The sequence below is a fragment of the Patella vulgata genome, chromosome 1 (assembly GCF_932274485.2).
Source record: "Patella vulgata chromosome 1, xgPatVulg1.2, whole genome shotgun sequence".
NCBI lineage: Eukaryota > Metazoa > Mollusca > Gastropoda > Patellidae > Patella > Patella vulgata.
Window position 1 is genome coordinate 81868581 of NC_065879.2, and position 22503 is coordinate 81891083.

At 39.0% G+C, this 22503-nt stretch overlaps 2 protein-coding genes across 2 annotated transcripts; one reads left to right on the forward strand and one right to left on the reverse strand.

Annotated features, from left to right (window-relative positions):
• Positions 1-4054: 4054 nt before the first annotated feature.
• LOC126824287 (NCK-interacting protein with SH3 domain) lies at positions 4055-9260 on the forward strand. Its single transcript, XM_050553489.1, has one exon. The coding sequence runs from the start codon at positions 4180-4182 to the stop codon at positions 6130-6132; it is 1953 nt and encodes a 650-aa protein (XP_050409446.1). The 5' UTR covers positions 4055-4179; the 3' UTR covers positions 6133-9260.
• Positions 9261-11139: 1879 nt separating this feature from the next.
• On the reverse strand, positions 11140-18580 carry LOC126824796 (GTPase IMAP family member 4). The gene is made up of 3 exons (XM_050554184.2): positions 18474-18580; positions 14585-14625; positions 11140-13949 (listed from the first exon to the last, which is right to left on the reverse strand). Exons 2-3 carry the CDS (start codon positions 14604-14606, stop codon positions 12961-12963), a joined length of 1011 nt encoding a protein of 336 aa, XP_050410141.1. The 5' UTR covers positions 14607-14625; positions 18474-18580; the 3' UTR covers positions 11140-12960.
• Between the last annotated feature and the right edge of the window lie 3923 nt (positions 18581-22503).

The window sequence follows — 22503 nt, forward strand, 5'->3', positions numbered from 1 at the left end:
ACTTACCATAAAACACTCTTCAGTTTATTATCTAACTAAATTCTGCACGCATCAGTTGAGGTGTCTGAACGCAATAAAAATCCTTCACATGCCCATACACATGCCCACACACCTTCAACCGAGCTAATGAAGACGGGCATACGCCACGCAGTGTGATGTATGATGGAAATTTTGCCCAAACAACGGTGCTACAGCCTACTCTTATTTTCGACTGCCAACTGTCAAGGATGTTTTTTTTACGTGCACACCAACTTGTACACAGGATCTCGGTTTTTCGCCCCATTCGAAGGACTAGACACTGTTTCTTGTCAGGTCTGCAATCCTGCACAACAATAGAAAGGTTTCTTTAATTAAGATGGGGTATGCAATGTCGAAGATAGATTGTGTCTGACTAACTTACACTCGTAACAATTTCCTTCTATCTACCTACATCCACACGTTGTGAATGGCTGCACGCGAGCTATGCGCATTCATACGTCATTAAAGCCACAGACCGTCACTTACAATCTAATTAAAACACAGATCCTATTTCGTTTCGTTTTTTATAGTTCAAAATTTCGTTTTACTTGTCTTTACAGGATCTGGAAGAGTTGTTATGTTACCAGCGTTTTGATTGAAGTGAGGGATAAGCCAATGAAACAATCTGTTACGGCGGCTTCTTGGCGTGTCCTGCACTTAACTGTGGATAAACCACTAGAAACGCCAACGCTGACTGAGTACAACTAATTGTTAGATCATCATGTAGTGTAGGCATTAGGCATTATGTAAGAGCTACATCTGCCTATTGCAGGTCTATCTTTAAAATGTTGTATAAACTATTAATTAGATACATTAGACCATAATCAACTCTCGACGCCATCGGATGCCTGCGATGCAAGTAGTTTTAAATACGTTTTGTGGTCGATGCGGTTACCGTAAAAATAGATACAATCTGATTAAAATACAAGGGCCTGTTTCACCAAATTTTAACTAAGATAAAATCCAAATTTTAGTAATTTGATTGGATAATATTAGATAGATTTTAGTGCTTAGCCAATCAAAATTGAAGTATCTACTAAAATTTGGATTTTATCTTTATCTTTAGTTAAGATTTCGAGAAACGGGCCCCAGATCTATATTTCCTTTCGTTTTTTTTATACTTTCGATGGCCTACACTATATGAAGATTTGACCGGTTGCAGTGGAAGGTCGTGCCAGGGGTCATACGAGCGGCTTTTGGCCTTATGACGTCAGACATTGATTAATCAATCAGCTTGACGTTTTTAGTGGCTTTACCTACCGTTCCGTGCACCGCACGCAAAGAACTCGAGGTAGCAGACCGTTTCATTGCCCTAATCCCACACATCAACCAGAACGCGGGTTATATAATAACTCTTTCAGATCCTAGTGTTGTGAAGACAAATAAGACGAGTTATTCCACACCGTCGTATGAAAAGTGTTGTGTACATATAGAGGAGCCACGGTGGCTAAGTGGGTAAGACGCTGGCTGGCTAGCCTGGAGGTAGGGTGTTCGATCCCTGCACTGGCCGTGAATGTTCATCCGGATTTTCCGACGTCGTTTCCACTTGTCGGGTCCCGTGTATACATTGGCGTACACGTATATAATCCCCTGGCGGTTGGAATTAGATATAAGGGAAGGCTGTAGTGCCGCTGCCCGGGCAAAATTTCCGCCATAGCACACGCTATGGCGTATGCATGTGTTCATTAGCCCAGTCGGAGCTGAACAGTAGGACGTCAAACCCCATTTAGCGTCCTAATGTTCTGCTGCTACTGGGATAATGAAAACGGCCTGTGCGTGGTAATGTCAGAACTAAATTTGCATCGCGATTCACAGAATCACCCAATTCTCGTCTTCACAAAAAGACATTATTCACTGGCGTGGTTGTGTAGATTTTAAGAGAGGCATGGGCTGTTAGGAGAGATGCGGGGTAGGAGGTGGGTGGAGGTAGGAGGTTGGAGTTTTTTTTAAAGGGGGGGGGGGGATAATGAGTGAAAATAAAATTAGAAATTATCGTTGTAAAAGTTGTACTTCCCTGAATAATTATACTCACGCAGTACAAATAATTAAATATTTAAAGGAGCCATATCTCTAACTCAGTATTTCCCATGACATTAGAAATTGAAAATACGAATTAGAATTAAATGTTGACCCATTTCAATCAATATTGATGTTAATGTTATCTTGCCGTGAAAATATGAGATCCTAATATCCAATATTTAAGACACAATGAACATTTTAAAATCAGTACATGCGTACTTTGTGGTTTCGGATGTCATTTGTAATCAACAAAGAAAAACATATCCTATAAGACAATGCGGAAGTAATTAGTAATAACTGATTCATAAACAACAAAATAATAATTACAAAGCGTGTAGAATGGACTACGTAGGTGTAAACGACTTTCGTTCTAATTGGATTGTTCATGTATTTCACCCAATTTAATTGACCAGAAATTACAATTAATATTTAAAAAATTGAATATATATCACTTTAGATTGATTTATATTACATTAATATGTGATTTTAGACAAATTTAAGATTCCGAAGAATAAAGTCATACGCCCTTTTAAACAAAATGTGGACAGAAGCTTCCAAGAGATATAGAAAAATGTACTGTGCAGGCCCGGCGGAGTGGGGGGCTAGGGGGGGGGGGGGCTTTAGCCCCCCTCCCCCAATAATTTGGCCGCAAGTACTCTTTTCTCCAGGTTATTGCGGCCCCTGGACCAACTCCTTTAAGGACATAGGATGGAAGCCCCCCCAATCAAGAATTGCTTCCGCCGGCCCTGCTGTACTGGCATGGTCCCTTCCGTTCTAGGTCCAGGCTGTTAGGTGTTGTGAGGTTAAAGCAAAGTGTCCGAGGTGCCCCCAAAGTACATAAATTTTAATGTCAGATGTAGTTTCCTGAATAATTATAAAAATATTAAAATGTGAGCAGATGCCTTCGGGAAACCCGCCATGGATATAGGACAATGTACTGCGGCACGGTGCCTTCCGGTGCAGGTTCAGGCTGACAGTTGTAGTGAGGCGAAAGAAAAGTGCCCGGAATGACACCCGCCGCCACCCGAAGTACCTAAATGTCTCGTAGTCCCGACCACGACCTTGACGGTGTGATTTCGCATTATATAATGACGCAGAACTCGTATTATTAGGCATGTTGAAGGGCATTCAAAGTTACACAATGATGTCATCAAACTAAATTATTGTAAGCTATTGAAAATAATTTCTTTTTATTTGCAGATTAAATAAAAGGGATACATGATGACGTTATTAAACTGAATTACAGAAAATCAGTTCTATTGATTCGCGAATAAAAAATCAAATTTTTATTCTACAATCTGACAAACTATTCAAATAAACGTTTGAAGTATTGTTGCGATATAGCTGTAAAGATAACATCAATGATGGGGACAAAACAGTTAGAACGGGGGTGATTGTTGTATTGGTAGTATTTTCACTTTGGCAACTTGTGATGTGTATAAAACGATGACTTTTACTTTTTTCGTTTGTTCGTCAGGATTAAAGGGCGTACACATGGCTGTATTTTTTTTTTAACCTTAAAATCATTCTGATTAAAACACAGATCCTATTTCGTTTCTTTTTTTATAGTTTAAAAATTTTGTTTTACTTTTTTTTTTACTACACTAGGATCTAAAAGAGTTATTATATAACCCGCGTTCGGGATGATGTGAGGAATTAGCCAATGAAATGGTCTGTCACGCCGAGTTTTTGTTGTGAGTTACACGGTACTGTGGGTAATCCATTAGAAACGTCAACGCTGACTGATTAATCAAATCATGACGTCATATAGGGTCAAAAGCTTCTCGTAGTCGTATATGACCTTTGACGCGACCTCCCACTACCACTGGTCAGATATTCATGTAGTAGAGGCCATCGAAAGAATAAAAAAAACGAAACGAAATATACAGATCTGTTTTTTAATCAGATTGTTTTTTTTAGACGAAAACGGGTCTACAAACACATACCAATTTAAAACGTTCAAAAATACGACATGCAGAAAGTCCAACAACGTTATCTTCGAGAGTTATATCCCTTTGAGCTGTATCCGGTTCACAGTGAAATAATTATGCAGAATTTAGAATTTATTGATTTTACATGAAATCTTCGGTTCGTTTCCGAGCCGCGCCCTGACAGCGGTGGAGAAAGAAAGAAGGACATTAAATGTATCGGGCATTATACGGGTATAAATCCAGTTTGTCGGATTATTTGAGTTTTGACGCCAGCGACCGTTTCACTCTTCTCGATGCCGAGAATCAGAAGTCGGATCAACAAAAGGAGTGGCTACTAGCCCAAAACGGCATCGGTGAACTCGGGTATGTGCCTTATAATTACATCGAAAAGTTGGACTGCACTCCGACAGAAGTTGTTAAATTCATTGACGGTTCCATAGAAGCAATACACCTACAGGCGGGGAGTGAAGGAGGGGGCGTTGTCTCGCAGATTGACCGATATAACTTACAAAAACTGCTACAACATCGAGCTTCATACCTCGAATCAGTGAAGCATGACAAATCCATTGTTGAAAAGAGAGTCAATAAAAGGCCAGCTCCAGAACCACCTGGTAACGAAGATGGCAGACAAGTGGTGTCTCGAAGAACAAGTTCAGGCAAAAAGGCTCCACCCCCTCCTCCAACCAGGGACAGTTCACTAGGATTAAATGATAGTAGTGTTGGCACCCAAAGCAGTCCCAGCACAGCCAGTTCCTGTGGGAGTCCGGGAGAAACAATAACAGCTGTAAATCAAACTGCAAATGGCGTGGTCACTATTCAAAAAGACACGCCAACGACACCGACTGGTACGAAATTTAGGCCTAACTCATTTGAAATTGAAACATCCCCTGTTTTAACACTGCCTCCTCCTTCCGGATCACCAAACATCTCAGATCATCCAAGCCCTTTGATTCCTCCAGACATAGGCCCAGAACTCATAGAGGAGATCCGAATCAATACCGGTCTCAGCTTTGACAAATCTAAAATTGCCCTTGAAACCGTGCTCGGATATATTGGTTTCAAGATCCCAGAGCTTTCTTCTAGTATGGATGAAATATTTAAAACTACCCACAATCTCAAACAATCATCTGAAATCGGCACAAGTCGAGACGCGAAACGTCTGGAAGTTATTTTCTCGGAATTAGCTGCCTGTAAAGATGATTCACAGCAGAGAAGTTGGGCACTCCACGAAGATGAAGCAATCATTAAGGAATATATTGAGGAACTGAATTCTATTTTAGAAAACGCCAAGAAGTCTATTTGTCGGAAGGTGGTCGCGGAAGAGAATTACGAATGTATTCATAATTTGGTGCAGTATTATCAAATGGAGACTCGTCTGAGTATCAGGCTCTTGCTGTTGAAATCATTTGGTGCTCTCTGTGGATTGGATAAGATGGCTATTACAATGCTGCTGTGTTCTGTGCTTCCTTTGGAGCTAGCCCACGACATCACAAACAAATCTGACGAAGTCCAAAGACTCTCCTACGCTTCTTTAGTACTCAGTATGATCTTTTCCACTGGGGAACCTATTCCCACAAATCTTCACGAGCATCTGAATGGAGATTTCATAAGCTTTATTCTAAGTCTGATTGAGAATCCGCCTACAGATGAACATGAGGATCAAGCGACTGATCTACTTGTGTCCCTCATATTAGCCTACAACTTACACATGGAGACTGCTGGCAAAAATCTGGTAATGGATGTGTTTGCTGAAAAGGGAACCGTTAAAATATTTACAGAGAAAGTAATGCTACTGTTTAACCGTGGTGACGACCCAGTTAACATCTTTGACCATAAGCCAGATGCACCAAATTCTGTGATCAAATTCTTCCAAGATCTGTACAGTGCCAAAAAGACTGCCAATCTGTTGTACACAAATGATGCCATGGTTTTGATTGATATTTTGATTAGACAGATTTCGGATCTACCTGCAGGCGATGCCACAAGATCAGCATTTCTGATTTTGACAAATTATCTGATCAGAAATTCCGATTACGAAGATCACCGACATCGCAGTGTCGAACTAGGTGCTCTTTTCCGGTCTATCGCGACTGAAGAATCTGATTGTGTTAGTGATAAGAAAATCGTTGTTGAACTTTTAAAAACCTATGAGCACTTGTTTTAATTTTATTAACATCAAATCCACCCTCAGGACTAGCTAGCTCTTTTTAATGCATTATTCTATCGTTCACTGATTCACCGAAATATGATGTATTTGTTGGGTTTTTTTTGTTAATTTTTGAAATATATATTTTGTTGCAAAATATATTTAAAGCTGCTGATTTTCATTTGTATTTTTTTCGGACAAAATTTAATTTTTCATGGCTTAAAGATGCATTATGTATGAGCTAAATCTGCCTATTGCAGATTTTTCTTAAGGCCTGAAATGTTATATACTGTAGATTATTAATTAGACATTTATCAACATGGCAAGACCGCAATCAACTTTCTAGGCCCTTGATTGTATGAAAAAGCGCTTGTTTTGTTTTTTTTTTAGCTTGTTCTTGGTCCATCTCTTGCAAAATGTGGCTGTAACTTGCATGGCAACTGCTTGTTAACTATTAAAGCAAGAACTATCAGCTCTTTATCTAAATATTACATAATGCATCTTTAATCCATGTTAAGATATACTCAGACTGATTATTTCACATTAAATTAAGAAAACAAAACCACAATATCAACAGTAGATAACCAACACTTATTTATAGGTGGCACTGGTTTGTTTAAATCATCAGCAGATGGTGCTGATTTTTCAATTTATTATATAAATATGGAAAGGAGTAGGGTCGCCTGTCCAACCTCGTGGGTTTTCCCCGGGTCCTCCGGTTTCCTCCCACTGCTAAAGACCCCTACGCGCAAGCGAATTATTGAAATAAAATTGTACCATATGTTAGTCCCGAAATGACCTAGTTTGTGTCGAGTGGACGTTAAACCCCATTTCTCTCTCTCTCTCTATAAATATGGAAAGCAATTGGACCATTTTTGGACTGATACACCTTTAAGACTTTCATATATGGTAATTTGCAACAATCTGATTAAAACACAGATCCTATTTAGTTTCGTTTTTTATAGTTCAAAATTTCGTTTTACTTGTCTTTACTACACTAGGATCTAGAAGTGTTGTTATATAACCTGCGTTCTGGTTGATGTGAGGGATTAGCCATTGAAACTGTCTGTTACCGCAAGTTCTTGGCATGCGCTGCATGGAACTGTGGGTATCCTACTAGAAAGATCAATGCTGATTAATTAATCAAATGTCTGAAGTGATAGATTCAAAAGGCGCTTTCATGACACTTGACTCGACCTTCTACTACAACCTGCGTTCTGGTTGATGTGAGGGATTAGCCATTGAAACGGTCTGTTACGAGTTCTTGACATGCAGTGCATGGAACTGTGGGTATCCCACTAGAAAGATCAATGCTGATTAGTTAATCAAATGTCTGAAGTGATAAACTCAAAAGGCGCTTTCATGACACTTGACTCGACCTTCCATTACAAACATTCAGATCGTCATGTAGTGGAAGCCATTTAAAGTATAAAAAACGAAACGAAATATAGATCTGGGGCCCGTTTCACGAAATTTTAACTAAAGATAAAATCCAAATTTTAGTAGATACTTGAATTTTGATTGGCTAAGCACTAAAATCAATCTAATATTATCCAATCAAATTACTAAAATTTGGATTTTATCTTAGTTAAAATTTCGTGAAACAGGCCCCTGTATTTTAATCTGATTGAGTTTGCAAGGATTTGAAAATTCCTCAAATTATGATGAACAGCAGCTGTGTATGTTGATTGCAGACATTATTTACTTTGTTTTTTTCTGAATGAAAAGTTTATAATTACATATATGATCCCAAATTTAATATTTTAAAGCTTTAAGGATAATATATACTTTTTTTACTTGTTTTTTTTGTTTTCAGTCTTCTGTGAATGGAAGGGTATATACATGTATTTATATTAAATAAACTGGGTGGGGATGGTCAAGTGGTCTCACACATGGTAAAAGATAAAATACAAGAGCCTTTGCAGATTTTACACTGTTTTTACAAGTTTTTTGTTTTGTTTCCAATCTTGTGTGAATGGAAGGTGTATTTTACATGTATTTATATTCAGTTAACTGGGTGAGGATGGTCACGTGGTCTAACACATGGTAAAAGATAAAAGCCAAGAGCCATTGCAGATTTTGTCATAGGTCACAAGACATAAATAGGGTTAAGGCCTGTGATTGTTGATGAGATTTATGGTTAAGGTTTAGGGTTAGCCCTAGCCCTCACCCTAATTCTTATCCTAAACCTAATCCTATTTACATCTCGTGACCTATAAATAAATCTGCAGTGGCTTTTGGCTTTTAACTCTAACGTCTAACACATGTTTTAGATCATAAAGTCTGTCATTGACTCAAGTGGCATGGTTTCGATTCCTAGATATTGTACTAACAAGGAATCGGGTCGGCTGCCCAACTGCATTGGTTTTCTTCGGGTCCTCCTGTTCACTGCTATATTTTAGTCCGAAATTACCTTATTTTGTGGTGTGGAATGAAGGCTAAACTCTCTCTCTCTCTCGATCAAATAAAAACTTATTTTTTTTAGCAAACATGAAGTGGGTTCTTGTATTAAACATAGATACATTCTGGATTCAAATATATAATTAAACATACATTATGGGAGATAAGATAAAGAGCTGCCAGTTCTCACTATAATAGTTGAAAACTAGATAATGTAAAGGTAATTTGACTGAACCGAGAATTAAGCGATTGAAATTTCGGTCTAGCCTCGATCATCATTACTAAAGTCTGTGCGATAAACAGCATAGTCTCGATTATCCATTTAATCATTAAATTGTGAAGGAAAGTCGAGCAGCAAATGGGATCATAATCCAGTAAATATCGCAACCATCCGATGGCATCGAGAGTTGATTATGGTCTGGATAAGTTAGTTAAGGTCTAATTAATAATTTAGATAAAATTTCAGACTTAAAGAAAGACCTGCAATTGGCAGATTTAGCTCTTGAATAATGTATGTTAAAATAGTACATATATAGCATAATGTATGTTTAATATTATATATTAATAGTACATATATAGCATAATGTATGTTTAATATTATATATTAATAGTACATATATAGCATAATGAAAGGGTGTTGGGATAAAGTATAATTATTTATATTGTTATTTATTTGTTACTAATAATAGTTTCTACATCTGTTGTTTGTATGGCTGTGTTAAAAGGAAATACAATTCTTAACATTCCTGCTGCCTTTCTTGTCAATTCCTGTTTCTTGACAATTTTATCCTCCACTTGTGTTCATCCCAGACATATTGTTTGCAAACAAAAATAAATCCTGGTCAATTCTTAGATCCAACCCTTACGACTGGAAACACTAATGGTAGGGATATTGATTATTTTAGTATGGTTGTTTATTGCCATCAGGAGGTGAATGGCTGAATGGTTAGCGTGTGCGACTGTGCGCTGTATCATCAGGTCTGTCCTTGAGTCAACTGGCGTGGTTTTGATTCTCCGATTGTACGTGACAAGGAGTTGGGTCATCTATCCAACCTTGTGGTTTTTCTCCGGGTCCTCCAGTTTCCTCTCACTGCTAAAGACCTCTAGAAGCAAGCAAATTATTGAAATAAAATTGAACCATGTGTTAGTCCCGAAATGACCTAGTTTGTGTCGAGTGGAAGTTAAACCCCATTTCTTTCTTTATTGCCATCAACCTATCTGTCTGTCCATCATCCACATTTCCATTCTGCACACAAAGAAATGAAATGAAATGGGGTTTAACGTCCCACAATTCTGCTCTGACTGGGCTAATGAAGACGGGCCTACACCGTACACAAGCCTGGAAATAAGGCACCTGTCACAGACAATGTCAGGCACAGATTCAGGCTTTGTCAGGCACAAAACCTTTGGTGCCTATCATTTTGTCCGGCACTGATTTGTCTTTTTTATTGATATTATTTATACATATCCGGCACTAGGTTGAAAATGTCAGGTACCATTTCATTATTGCCTGACATTTTGTCAGGTACGTTTAAAACAATTATTTCCAGGCCTGACCATACAGTGTGCTATAAAGGAAATTTTGCCCGGGCAGCGGCACTATGGCCTACTCTTATATCGAATTCCAACTGCCAATTTTTGAATCAATCTGGGATGAAGGGGGGGGGGGGGGATGGCACTCGGTGGCGTCGGACATCCAGTCATTTTTTTTCGGGCATTTCAATGAAAGCTGCGAAGCAAAACAAGAGGAAACAGGAAACTCTTTCAGTTTTTCATGCACATTTAACACCTCAACGACCTTGACAACAATTGAGCTGGCCTTAACAAATAGATTTAGCCAACACGACACTTGTCTGTGTACGTCACAACTACGGACGATCGTACGTTATATCTGATGTACTTTGATATGTCACTCAACCACACCCCGTCAATAATAATAGTGTATTGTATATTACAGACTTATTATATTCTAATCTCAAAGAAAACTTATCATTTACAAACGTAAGCTTTAAAGGGTCGCCTCCTCTTTGATAGAATTACATACGATGTAATTCTACTAGAACGAATGTAGAAAGTCTCGGATTTGCGCTCACTATAGACGTTATTATAAATTACAGAGGCCACGGTCCATAACGAAAATGAATGAAATAGGGTTTAACGGCCTACTGTTCTGCCCCTACTGGGATAATGAATACGGGCATACGCCATGCAGTGTGCTATGAGGGAAATTTTGCTCGGACAGCGGTGCTAAGACCTACTCTTATTTCGAATTCCAACTGTCAAAGGTTCTTTTTCGTGCATTCCATTGTGTACACGGGACCTCGGTTTTTCTTCCCATTCGAACGACTATATGTTGTCCCTTGCCAGGCCCCCCGTCCTACACCACGGACAAGGGTGAACCATGCCGGAAAACCTCGAAGAACTTTCTCGTCCAATGCAGGAATCGAACACGGGACCTCCAGGGTAGCAAGCCAACGTCCTACACACCGAGCCACCATGACTCCCCTGCCCTTTAACATTTTATCCGTCTTCATTAGCCCGGTTGAATTTCTTGTTTACGTTTTATTTGTTCTGTACCAAACTAAAGGTATAATGCAACAGTTTATAGTAATTTAATTGATAGCTATATATCTTACAATCTATTTCACAAATTGTTGTATTTACGTCAGCTATACAGGGTTTATTACGTTCAGCTCAATTAAATCTTTGAGCTATAGAAAAACCTTGTTCATTGACAAGCGCTTTGAAGTAAGTTTGTAAAAGACTATCTATAACTTATGACGTAAATTACGAAAAATGAGAGAGAGAGAGAGAGAGAGAGAGAGAGAGTGAGGGATGTACTAATGCAAGTCAATATATACTGGTCACAATTCTATGGAATACAATTACAGCTTAGTACCGACCAACGTTTTGACTAGGCTTCTCTAGTCATTATCAAGCAATGATAAAATATAAAAATGATTGTCACTTGTGACGTAAACTATGAAAAGCGAGAGAGAGAGGGAGAGAGAGAGGGAGGGAGAGGGGGTGGGGTGGGGATGTCAATATCTACTGGTCACTATTCTATGGAATACAATTACTACTTATTTCTGACCGACGTTTCTACTAGGCTTCTCAAGTCGTCATCAAGTGATGACCTTTGACCTGTACATTGGGCTAATGAAGACGGGCATATGTGTTTACAGTGTGCTACGAGGAAAAATTTGACCCGACAACGGCGCTACAGCTTACTCTTATCTCGAATTCCAACTGCCAGTGGTTCTTTTACGTGCACACTTATGTGTACACGGGACCTCCGGTTTACGTCACATCCCGAACGACTTGACACTGTTCCTTGCCAAGCCCTCGGTGCTGCACCAATAACATGTGGAAACAACTCAGGAAAATACCCGAGACCACGTGGTTAGCTAGCCAGCGTCTTACTCATAGAGTCTATGGCCATAAAATAGGATTTGGTTGGCCGAATGGTTGACGCGTGCGCGTGAAATCACAAGGTCTGTCTCTAAGTCAATTGGCGTCGCCTGTACAGCCTTGTGAGTTTTCTCCGGGTCGTCTCGTTTCCTCCCACTGCTAAACCCCTGTGCGCAAGCGAATTATTGAAATAAAATTGAGCCATAATGTGTTAGTCTCGAAATGACCTAGTTTGTGTCGCTGTCTTCATTAGCCCAGCCGGAGCAGAACAGTGGGGCCTAAACCCCATTTCATTTCATTTCATTTAGTTTGTGTGTGGTCGAGGGGACCTCAAACCTCTCTCTCTCTCTCTCTCTCTCTCTCTCTCTCTCTCACCATAAACCTAGATTTTGTCACTTGCGACACGTTTACAGTGAAAGCTTATTTTCATTTAATAATAAGTATAAAATACATGTACATTAATGTATTCCATTCTGCATAAAAGCAGTCTTAAAAAAACCAGGTTATATGTTTGCTAGTAAACAGTTCCAATTCTGTCACTTGTAGCATGCTTATATGCGAAATTATTTTTTTTTAATAATAAGCAAAAATAGTCTATTGTCTTAAAACAAACTATAATAGCTTATATGATGTTTGCTAACTAGAGTCTCAATTCTGCTTACTGTATAAATATTTTAATAATAAGCATAATATATACAGAAGATTTCAGCCTTTGAAATCGTAACTATACAGTCTTGATTTTCCATTTTTAAATTAAATTATTAAATGGCGATGTGTTTTATCCGTTAAATATCACCCAGAGAGAAATGTCTTATTAGTTTATATAACATTTGAAGCGAAAAAAAAAAGATTTGCCATAGGTAAATTTAGCTCTTACATAATGCATCTTTAATATATTATTTCATTCGGCATAAAAAAAACCCAAACAGATTATAGTCTTAAATGAAACAGTAACCATTATTATCAGCTTATAGGTTCGCCAACTTCAGTTCCAATTCGTGTGTTGGGATACAGGTAAGACCGACTTTAGCTAATTTAAAATCCAAGCCAACCAGTCAATTTATTCCACACGCCTTTGGCGGCCCGTCCAATGCCACGCCCAACCTTTTCTATACCCCGAGCAATATCAACAATGGCGCCATCGTTCGACTCCACATCATCTCGAAATTTTTGTCTCGTATCGATATTCTTTATTCTTTCGAGTTCTTCTTCTAATTCCTCCTCTTTTTGACGTTGTCTTCTCTTAATTCTCTCTAATTCTTTTTTCTTTTTATTATTTTCTAGTTTCATGCCCTCAAGTTCTCGCATCTTTCTCTTCGCCTCTTTCTCAATTTTCCGCGCTTTTTGTTCTAGTTCCCGCTCTTTCTTGTTTTTTTCTTCCTCGAGAAGTCGAAGTTTTTCCTGATATGCCCTTTCAGCTCCTTCAAACATCTCACCAGTGTAGTATCCTCCGCCATTTTGTCTCACGGTCTGCGCCATTAAATCTAGAATACCTTTAACATCCTTTGCTAATGCCCTTGGTTTTGCTCGGTTGTTAATGGTAGCTATTCTCCTTTTGCACTGACCAACCAGTGATTGCAGTTCTGGTGGGCAGTGTTGGATATGTTCATGAATGGTCGAACCATCGTAATCAAGCGAGTCCTTACCGGTGAATACAATGATCACGTAATTGACTACGTCTTCTCCAAACAAATCTTTGAGGTGTTGGATCGTCTCCATCTCTTCCTGGGTAAAGCGACCGATCTTCAGAACGAAGACAAAGATGTGAGGACCGGGTGACGATAGACCTATACACCTTATAAGTTCTTTTGATGTTTCAAGGTTGGATTTCCTGGTGTCGAATATTCCTGGTGTGTCGATGACTACCAACTTTTTTCCATTGTCAAGACGCCTGTTTCCAAATTTGCAGTGTACGGTGACAGAAGCGCCATAACTGTTGGATTGGAACAGCTCAGACTGCAGCAGACTGTTTCCTAGGGCGCTTTTGCCAGCCCCTGTTTTTCCTAGCATCACTATTCTTAACTCTAAAATAAACAAGAAAATACATGTAAGTGAATTACTGACACAAAGGTGGATCAGTGGGTAAGACGCTGGTCTCGGGTTCATTCCCAGTGTTTGCATAGGAAGAAGGGCTTGGCAAGGACAGTGTCTAGTCGTTGGGATGTGACAAAAAACACATTGGCGTGCACGTAAAAGAACCCTTGGCAGTTGGAATTGGATGTAAGAGCAGACAGTAGCGCCTCTGTCCGAGTTCCCTCATAGCTCACTGTTTGGTGTTACAGTGGCTAAGTGGGTAAGACGCTGGCTCGCTAGCCCGGAGGTTGGGTGTTCGGTCCCTGCATTGACCGAGAAAGTTCATCCAGATTTTTCGGCGTGTTTCCCCTTTGTCAATTTCAAGCCAACTGCAGCTTCTAGAGTGTTAATGATATTTCAAAAATTGATCAAGGGCCATAACTCCGACAGTAACTATCAAAAATTGTTGAATATCGATAGAATTTCTCGTCTCAGTAACATCAACACTATATATAAATTTCAGTTGTAGCTCCTAGATCGTCTGAAAGCAATTGTCAGTGACGGACCGATGGATGGCCGAGAAGACGACAATATACGACTGCATTTCAATGTAGGCATAGAAAAATCGAATAACTATATAGCCTACCTTTTGGACTTCTAAAAGGCATATTCTATTCCTTTTTTAATCTACAAAAATAAACACAAAACACAATGTAGAAATGTTTTTATATGCAACGTAATGTAATGTAATAGCCGTTTACCGGCGGCAGCTAGATCTGTTTGTTAAGGCCAACTCAATTTTCTTCAAGGTCGCTGAGATATAATTAAGGCTAGGACACGTGATTGTTGGCGAGATTGTAGGCTAGGGTAGGCCTAAGCGTTAGGGCTAGGTCCATGGTTAGGGTTAGGGTTGGGATTAGCGCTAGTCTGTTTACATTTCGTGACCTTTGACCAAACTTGAAGTTGGCCTTATTAAATAGCCTAGACCTAACCGTTTACCGCAATGCCGTAGATATATAAGTGGTTTACCGGCACTGCTAGAGCCCTGAACCGGAAGTAGTATAACAACGTTCTAAGATGCAACTTTATTATTTGTGTCGAGTGTACATTACCCCCCCCCCACTCTCTCTCAATATCAATTGGCCCATATATTTCCCAGTATTTACTTTCTGTCTTGATAATCGAGGTCGGGTCACATTGTTCAGTATGGAGAAATGAAACATTTAAAGATGGCTTATGTCAGAAATAAATCCGCCTGTAGTAGTTATATAAATTAATATTTAGAAATTTATTCACATGACATTCCTATAATCAACTCTCTAGAGCATCGGATGGCAAAAGTTTAAACGCATTAAAACACCCGCGAGATTAAACAAATTAACGATATAATGGATTTTCGAGACATTGGGGGAGCCACGGTAGCTAAGACGCTGGCTCGCTAGCCTGGAGGTTGGATGTTCGATCCCTGCATTGGCCGAGAAAGTTCATCCCGATTTTCCGACGTGGTTTCCCCTTGTCAGTGGTGCAGAACGGAGGGCCTGACAAGGACATCTGTCTAGTCCTTCGGATGAGACGAAAAACCGAGGTCCCGTGTATACATTGGAATGCACGTAAAAGATCCCTTGGCAGTTGGAATTCGATACAAGAGTAGACGATAGTGCCGCTGTCCGGGCAAAATTTCCCTCATAGCACACTGTATGGCGTATGCCCGTCTTCATTAGCCCAGTATAGGAGCAGAACAGTAGGACGTTAAACCCCATTTCATTTCATTTCATTTCGAGACATTGGATTGATTGTCAAGTACCGACATCTTCAAACAGGAATAACTCCGCTCAGAATAAAATGATTTAAATGATATTTTCAATACATGAATTTTGAATTAACTTTTTTGGAATTATTATAACAAGAACGGCCTGGGCCCTGTTTCTCGAAATCTTAACTAAAGATAAAATCCAAATTTTAGTAAATACTTTAATTTTGATTGGCTTAGCACTAAAATCAACCTAATATTATCCAATCAAATTACTAAAATTTGGATTTTATCTTAGTTTAAATTTCGTGAAACAAGCCCCAGTTCTTTATCTAAATCTTACATAATGCATCTTTAAAATAAAACAGTTATATATCTAGTATAATAATAATATGTTTATTTCAGTAATAAGGCCAGCGTGGTTTCCCCTTGTCAGTGATGCAGGACAGCTGTCTAGTCCTTCGGATGAGACGAAAAACCGAGGTCCCGTGTATATATTGGAATGCACGTAAAAGATCCCCTGGCAGTTGAAATTCGATATAAGAGTAGGCGATAGTGCCGCTGCCCGGGCCAAATTTCCCTCATAGCACACTGTATGGCGTATGCCCGTCTTCATTACCCCAGTATAGGTGCAGAACAGTAGGACGTTAAACCCCATTCCATTTCATTTCATTTCAGTAATAAGGTCATAGACCTAAAAAACAATTTAACAAACACTTTAAAGAGGTGAGCGACAGCAAGTGTAGATAAATTTTACAATTTATGATAGCAGTATAACAATTCATTTTTTTACATTTCCAATTTTCGATGTGATAATGCGACATCAATATACTGGGATACAGATTTTAATAATCCGATGTCAGTTGACGGTCAGATTTTGATTAGTGCCGCTGAACACAGAGAGTGTTTATATAAAGTATCTGGAATGTACAGATATCGTATATTGCGCAAGTTTGCAGATATGAACAGAAAGTGATAAAGGGTTTCAATATCCGATTTACACAGAAGACGAGCCGGGTCAATATTAGGATTCCTTCTACATTTAACCTGAGTCGAGACGACAATATATTCCCGCATATTGTACGCTCAACAGCAGCCATATCTAGTATATATGTCTATAATGAAAGTAGGACGTGCTTGATCAATGTTTAGAATGATCTAAAGCTTGTATGTTAGAAATGAAATGAAATTAAATGGGGTTTAACGTGCTCTTCTGGGGTTTAACGTGCTCTGACTGATCTATTGAAGACACGCCATACAGTGTGCTATGAGGGAAATTTTGCCGGGACAGCGGGCCGCTACGGCCTACTCTTATATCGAATTTCAACTACCAAGGATCTTTTTCGTGCACATCAATATGCCCTCCGTCCTGCACCACTGACAAGGAGAAACCTTATATCGAATTTCAACTACCAAGGGATCTTTTTCGTGCACACCAATATGCCCTCCGTCCTGTACCACTGACAAGGGGAAACCACGCCGGATAACCCCGATCGAACCCGCGATCTCCAGGCTAGCGAATCAGCTTCTTACTCACTTAGCCACCGTGGCTCCTGTGCATATTAGATAATGAGGTCTTTCTGCACACAGAGAACTAACTACTTCGAGAAAAGATCTCTGTCCTGAATGGCCACCATATCTAAAAATTAATATACTATTTTGTAATGCGGGTTCTACCCCGTTTCATATCTGTCATACACGCAGCGACTAAATAAACCATTTTATTAAATGGAAGCGAATCGAAAGAAATACTTCTCACAATTCGTGTAGTGTATTCGACTAAAATCGTCGCTTTAGGAATTAAATGTCGGCCAAGCTTAGCGTTCTCAAGCGGAGCTGGCGGGGTTTCGATTCCCCGGTTGTACGTGACAAGGAGTATGGTCGCCTGTCCAACCTCGTGGGTTTTCTCCGGGCCCTCCGGTTTCCGCCCACTGCTGAAGACCCCTACGCGCAAGCGAATTATTAAAATAAAAATTAAACGGTATGTTAGTCCCGAAATAACCTAGTTTGTGTCGAGTGGACGTTAAACCCCATTTCTCTCTCTCTCAAGCGGAGCTAGTTGTACACAGACAGCGTTAGTTTAGTATAATAAGGTCTGTCATTGAGTCAAGTGTTGTGGTTTAGATTATCTGCTTGTACGTGACAAGGAGCACAACCTCGTGGGTTTCTTCCGGGTCATCAGGTTTCCTCCCATTACTAATAAAATTGAACCATATGTTAGTCCCGAAATGACCTTGCTAGTTGTACACAGACAGCGTTAGTTTAGTATAATAAGGTCTGTCATTGAGTCACGTGTTGTGGTTTAGATTATCTGCTTGTAGGTGACAAGGAGCACAACCTCGTGGGTTTCTTCCAAGTCATCCGTTTTCCTCCCATTACTAATAAAATTGAACCATATGTTAGTCCCGAAATGACCTTGCTTGTTTCGAGTGGTCGATAAATTCCATTTCCCTCTCTCCCTGAGTTAATATACATTTAGGGGGTGCTCGATTGTCAGTCCGGAACATCCCGAATTGACAGAACTGCAATTAAGTGATACAGAATTCAGTCCTGTCACAGTTCTGCCAGTCCCGAGAGCTGAGGTGGTGTGAGTAGAATCGTGACGTATTTTAAGTAAGAAATATGTTTCAGCTGCCATGATTAGTTGAGATATTTTTTTATGTAGTCGACACATGCGTTGTACTTCGAAATTCTACTTTTCACTCGATTTACACCATATTCGGAATTGAGAGAATTTAATTCCGGAACGTTCCATCGAGTATGCCCATAGTGAACTTATAATTACCTCGAACAATTATTTCAGTATTCGTCGTTGATCTGTATCTGTCTGGGTATAGTGTATTATCCACAGTGCACCGCGCGTGATTTCTACACGTTGACTAATTTATAGAGATAGTGGCTATGTCTGCATGGATTTCGTAATTCTCGGAGAATCGGGCTTTTCCTTTAAAAATCAATGTACGTCAGGCGGATCCAGATTCGAACGGATGGGGAAGGGAAATGAAATGAAATGGGGGTTAACGTCCTACTGCGGATCCAGAACGTATGGGGGAGAGAAATGAAATGAAATGGGGTTTAACGTCCTACTGTTCTGCTCCGACTGGACTAATGAAGACAGGCATACGAGGGAAATTTTGTCCGGGCAGCGGCACTATGGCCCTCTCTTACATCGAATTTGAACTGTCAAGGAATCTTTTACGTGCACGTCAATGTGTACAGGGTGCCTCGGTTTTTCGTCCCAACCGAACGACTAGACAGCCGTTTTTGTCGGCCCTCCATCCTGCACTACTGACAGGCGGAAACCACATCGGAAAATCCCGATGAATTTTCTCGGCCAATGCAGATGGGGACGGGATTAAGGGAAAGGGGTGCTAACTGGGCTACAACTTGGGGCCCCAATGATAGTTTTGAAATTTATTTTATATAAAGAGGGGGTGGGGTGGAGGGGGCTGAATGGTTAACTCGTTCGTTTTGCAGCATAAGGTCTGCCATTGAGACAAGTGGAGTGGTTTTGATTCTCCGCTTGCACGTGACAAGGAAAAGGGTCCCCCGTCTAACCTCGTGGGTTTTCTCTGGGTCCTCCTGTTTCATCCAACTGCTAAAGACCCCTACGAGCAAGCAAATTAATGAAATAAAATTGAACCATATGTTAGTCCCGAAATGACCTAGTTTGTGTGTGTGTGTGTGTGTGTCTCTCTCTCTCTCTCTCTCTCTCTCTCTCTCTCTCTCCCTGTTTTATATTTTTATATTTTATAAAACAGTTTATTTATAGCGATGATTTCTGTCTAGATGTTCCATACTTCACTCAGGGATGGATTACTGGTCTAACCCCACACCACACACCCATAAACTAAGCTCTGTTATCCCAATCCCATTCAGATATCCCGACCCCCCCCCCCCCCCCGCATTGTTTTTTTTTTTTTTTAAAATATAGGTAATGGAAGATTTCAAAGTAATGAGTTGTGGAAAATGTAATTGGTCACATTCCGAAAATGCTTGTAATGGTCAATTACTTTTTAAATTGATATTAAATGTACATTATGTAAGATTTATATAAAGAACTAGCCATTCATGCTATAATAGTTCGAAAGTAGATGATGTAAAATGAATAAGAGGAAAATTTCATTTGAATTACTCTATTGCAAGCGAAGATATTAACCTTTGAAGGTTTGACAGACGTGTGCAATAATATTTGATTAAATCAAAGTATCGCTGAACCATTCTAATCTATTTAATATCGGAGAAGACTGATGCCATCGAGGGTTGATTTTGGCCTGGATCAATAATTTAGATAACATTTCAGGCCTAAAGAAAGACCTGCAATAGGCAGATTTAGCTCTTGCATAATGTATGTTTAATTTATCACTAATTGATCAATATCCAAAATAATGACGAGACACCAAGTGTTAGCATCAAGAAAGTAAATACGGTTTATTCCCACGACTTCGTGGGAATCCAGCTCCTAGGGATTAAAATGGATTAAAAACGTAACAATGGTGTTATAGATTTACATTTTCATAATCCCCAATGTAACTAATTAACCAACATTTTAGCATCATTTTTGGCATAAGAAATAAAAACATACCTACACTATAACAAAAATTAATTTAATTTCGCCAAATAAGACACCCTGTCTAAATAATCGACTAAAGTCAATTCCTCTTCCTCGTGTTTTCCATTTAATTCCTGGAGCTGGCTTTGGATTTGAGCATATTTATATCTCTTCCTTGGTGGTTCATGTCCCCCGCATACTGAACGATTCTAATCTCATTAATATTTTGTTCTTGTTGTAAAAATGTGATCATTTCAAAAACATTCGGGTGGGCTTTTCCAACTAGCTTCTTGATTCTTGCATGCCATCCTTCCAGAGTGTTGTTGGTTCTGTGCTCCTCTGTGTCATAGTAATCCCATTGATGAGTTGCAAATTAATCCTCGAACCATTGATTTGTTATGTAGTCGGCCGATTCTGTTACTTTTGGATTGGCTGGCATTTCTGCTATAATGTGAAGGTAGGCATCTTCAACCTGCAAGTAAAATATGCTTGGTAAATAAATTTGATAACAAATACGAATGTGGTGACCACAGTGGTCAAAACGTTCCACGTCTACTCCAATAAGAGAAGTCGAGGGCCACTACAGCAAGACATAATATAATACACCTACCCTTTCTACTGGTACCAACGGTAGAGCTGCAAACCCCCGTACCACCTTCTGCATTTCTTCATCTTCTCTATATTACACTTGTAGACCCACATTCTGTGTTCGTCTCCAAATTAAGATTCATAATGAAATTCATAAAATCTTTAACACCGTTAATTGGGTCCTAATAGCAACATACCTCTCTTCAAACGAAAGCCGACAAGTCGATATCTGCGCCTTCGTGGGAAAGATTAACTTTGGTCACGCTCTGTAACTGCGCCTTCGCGGGAATACACCGTAAATACGTTATCTAACTCAAATCATGGAGTTGCCGCAACTATGGCGAGCTCCAAATTTTAGCATTAAAGAAATAAATTATGTATATATTGTATATCTGACACAAATCGTGGAGTTTTCGCAACCCCGGTTTGTCATAACGTTTTGTTTATTTAGTTGCTTAAACATCAAAATGCCCAATGGCGAGGCCTCAAATGTTACCATCAAAGAAGTAATGCATAGTCGCTGAGTTTTCGCAATTATGTCGAGCTCCAAAGAAATAAATGCGACACAAATCATGTAATGGAGTTTTCGCAGCTCTAGCTGCCATATTGTTTTGTTGTTTATTACAAATGTAACGTCCAATTCATTATACATGATATTATGGACAGGTTGGCAGGTTAGTTACATATAAAGAAATAATAAAAAAAAGGGTAAAAACATAAAAGAAAAAAATGTTGTATATGAAAAAAAAAAGTCATTTTAAAAATCACCGTATGAAATTCGCAGACGTAAGAAAAGACGGCAGGCCATTTTATCCCTTAAACATACATTATGTAAATCTGCACATTGCAGGTCTTTTTTTAGGCCTGAAATGTTATCTAAATTATTAATTAGACATTAAACATACATTATGCAAGAGCTAAATCTGTCTATTGCAGGTCTTTCTTTAGGCCTGAAATATTATCTAAATTATTAATTAGACATTAATTAAACTATCCAGACCATAATCAACTCTCGATGGCATCGCTAGCTTGCGAACCTTAGTGGATTATGAGCCGATTTACTGCATAACTCTCCTTCACGATTTAATGATTAAATGGATAATCGAGACTATGCTGATTAAATAAAAAATGGATAATCGAGACTATGGTTTTTATCGTAGGCCTAAAATTCAATAGTTACATTTTAGGTTCAGAGTGCATCAATTTGACGGAAATTTTCAGCAAATTGCCTTTACATTGTCTAGTTTTTAACTATTATAATGAGAACAGTCAGCTCTTTATCTAATCTCCCATATAATGTGTATTTTATAAAGCCAAGTTAAAACAGATTTGTTTTTTTTTATAATATAGTTGACGACCATAATGGCGGATTATCACAACAATAGAGATTATTCGATATACAAGATCATTATCATGTAATTATAGATTAACCTAAATAGCTTTTGTTTTTCACTAATATACCGGATAAAAACCAGTGATTACATTTCTAATAAACTTGACCTTAGAGACAGTTTATAGAAATTTTTATAGATTGCTATAGGAATTGAGAATTGCTAGCAGACTGGATTGATATAGCTGATATTTTCGGGGACTTATTCTGGTAAGAATTGTTTAGTTAGTTATTTATGAGGCCCATACGTTATATTATACTAATGTCCAAAAGAAAGTATACACT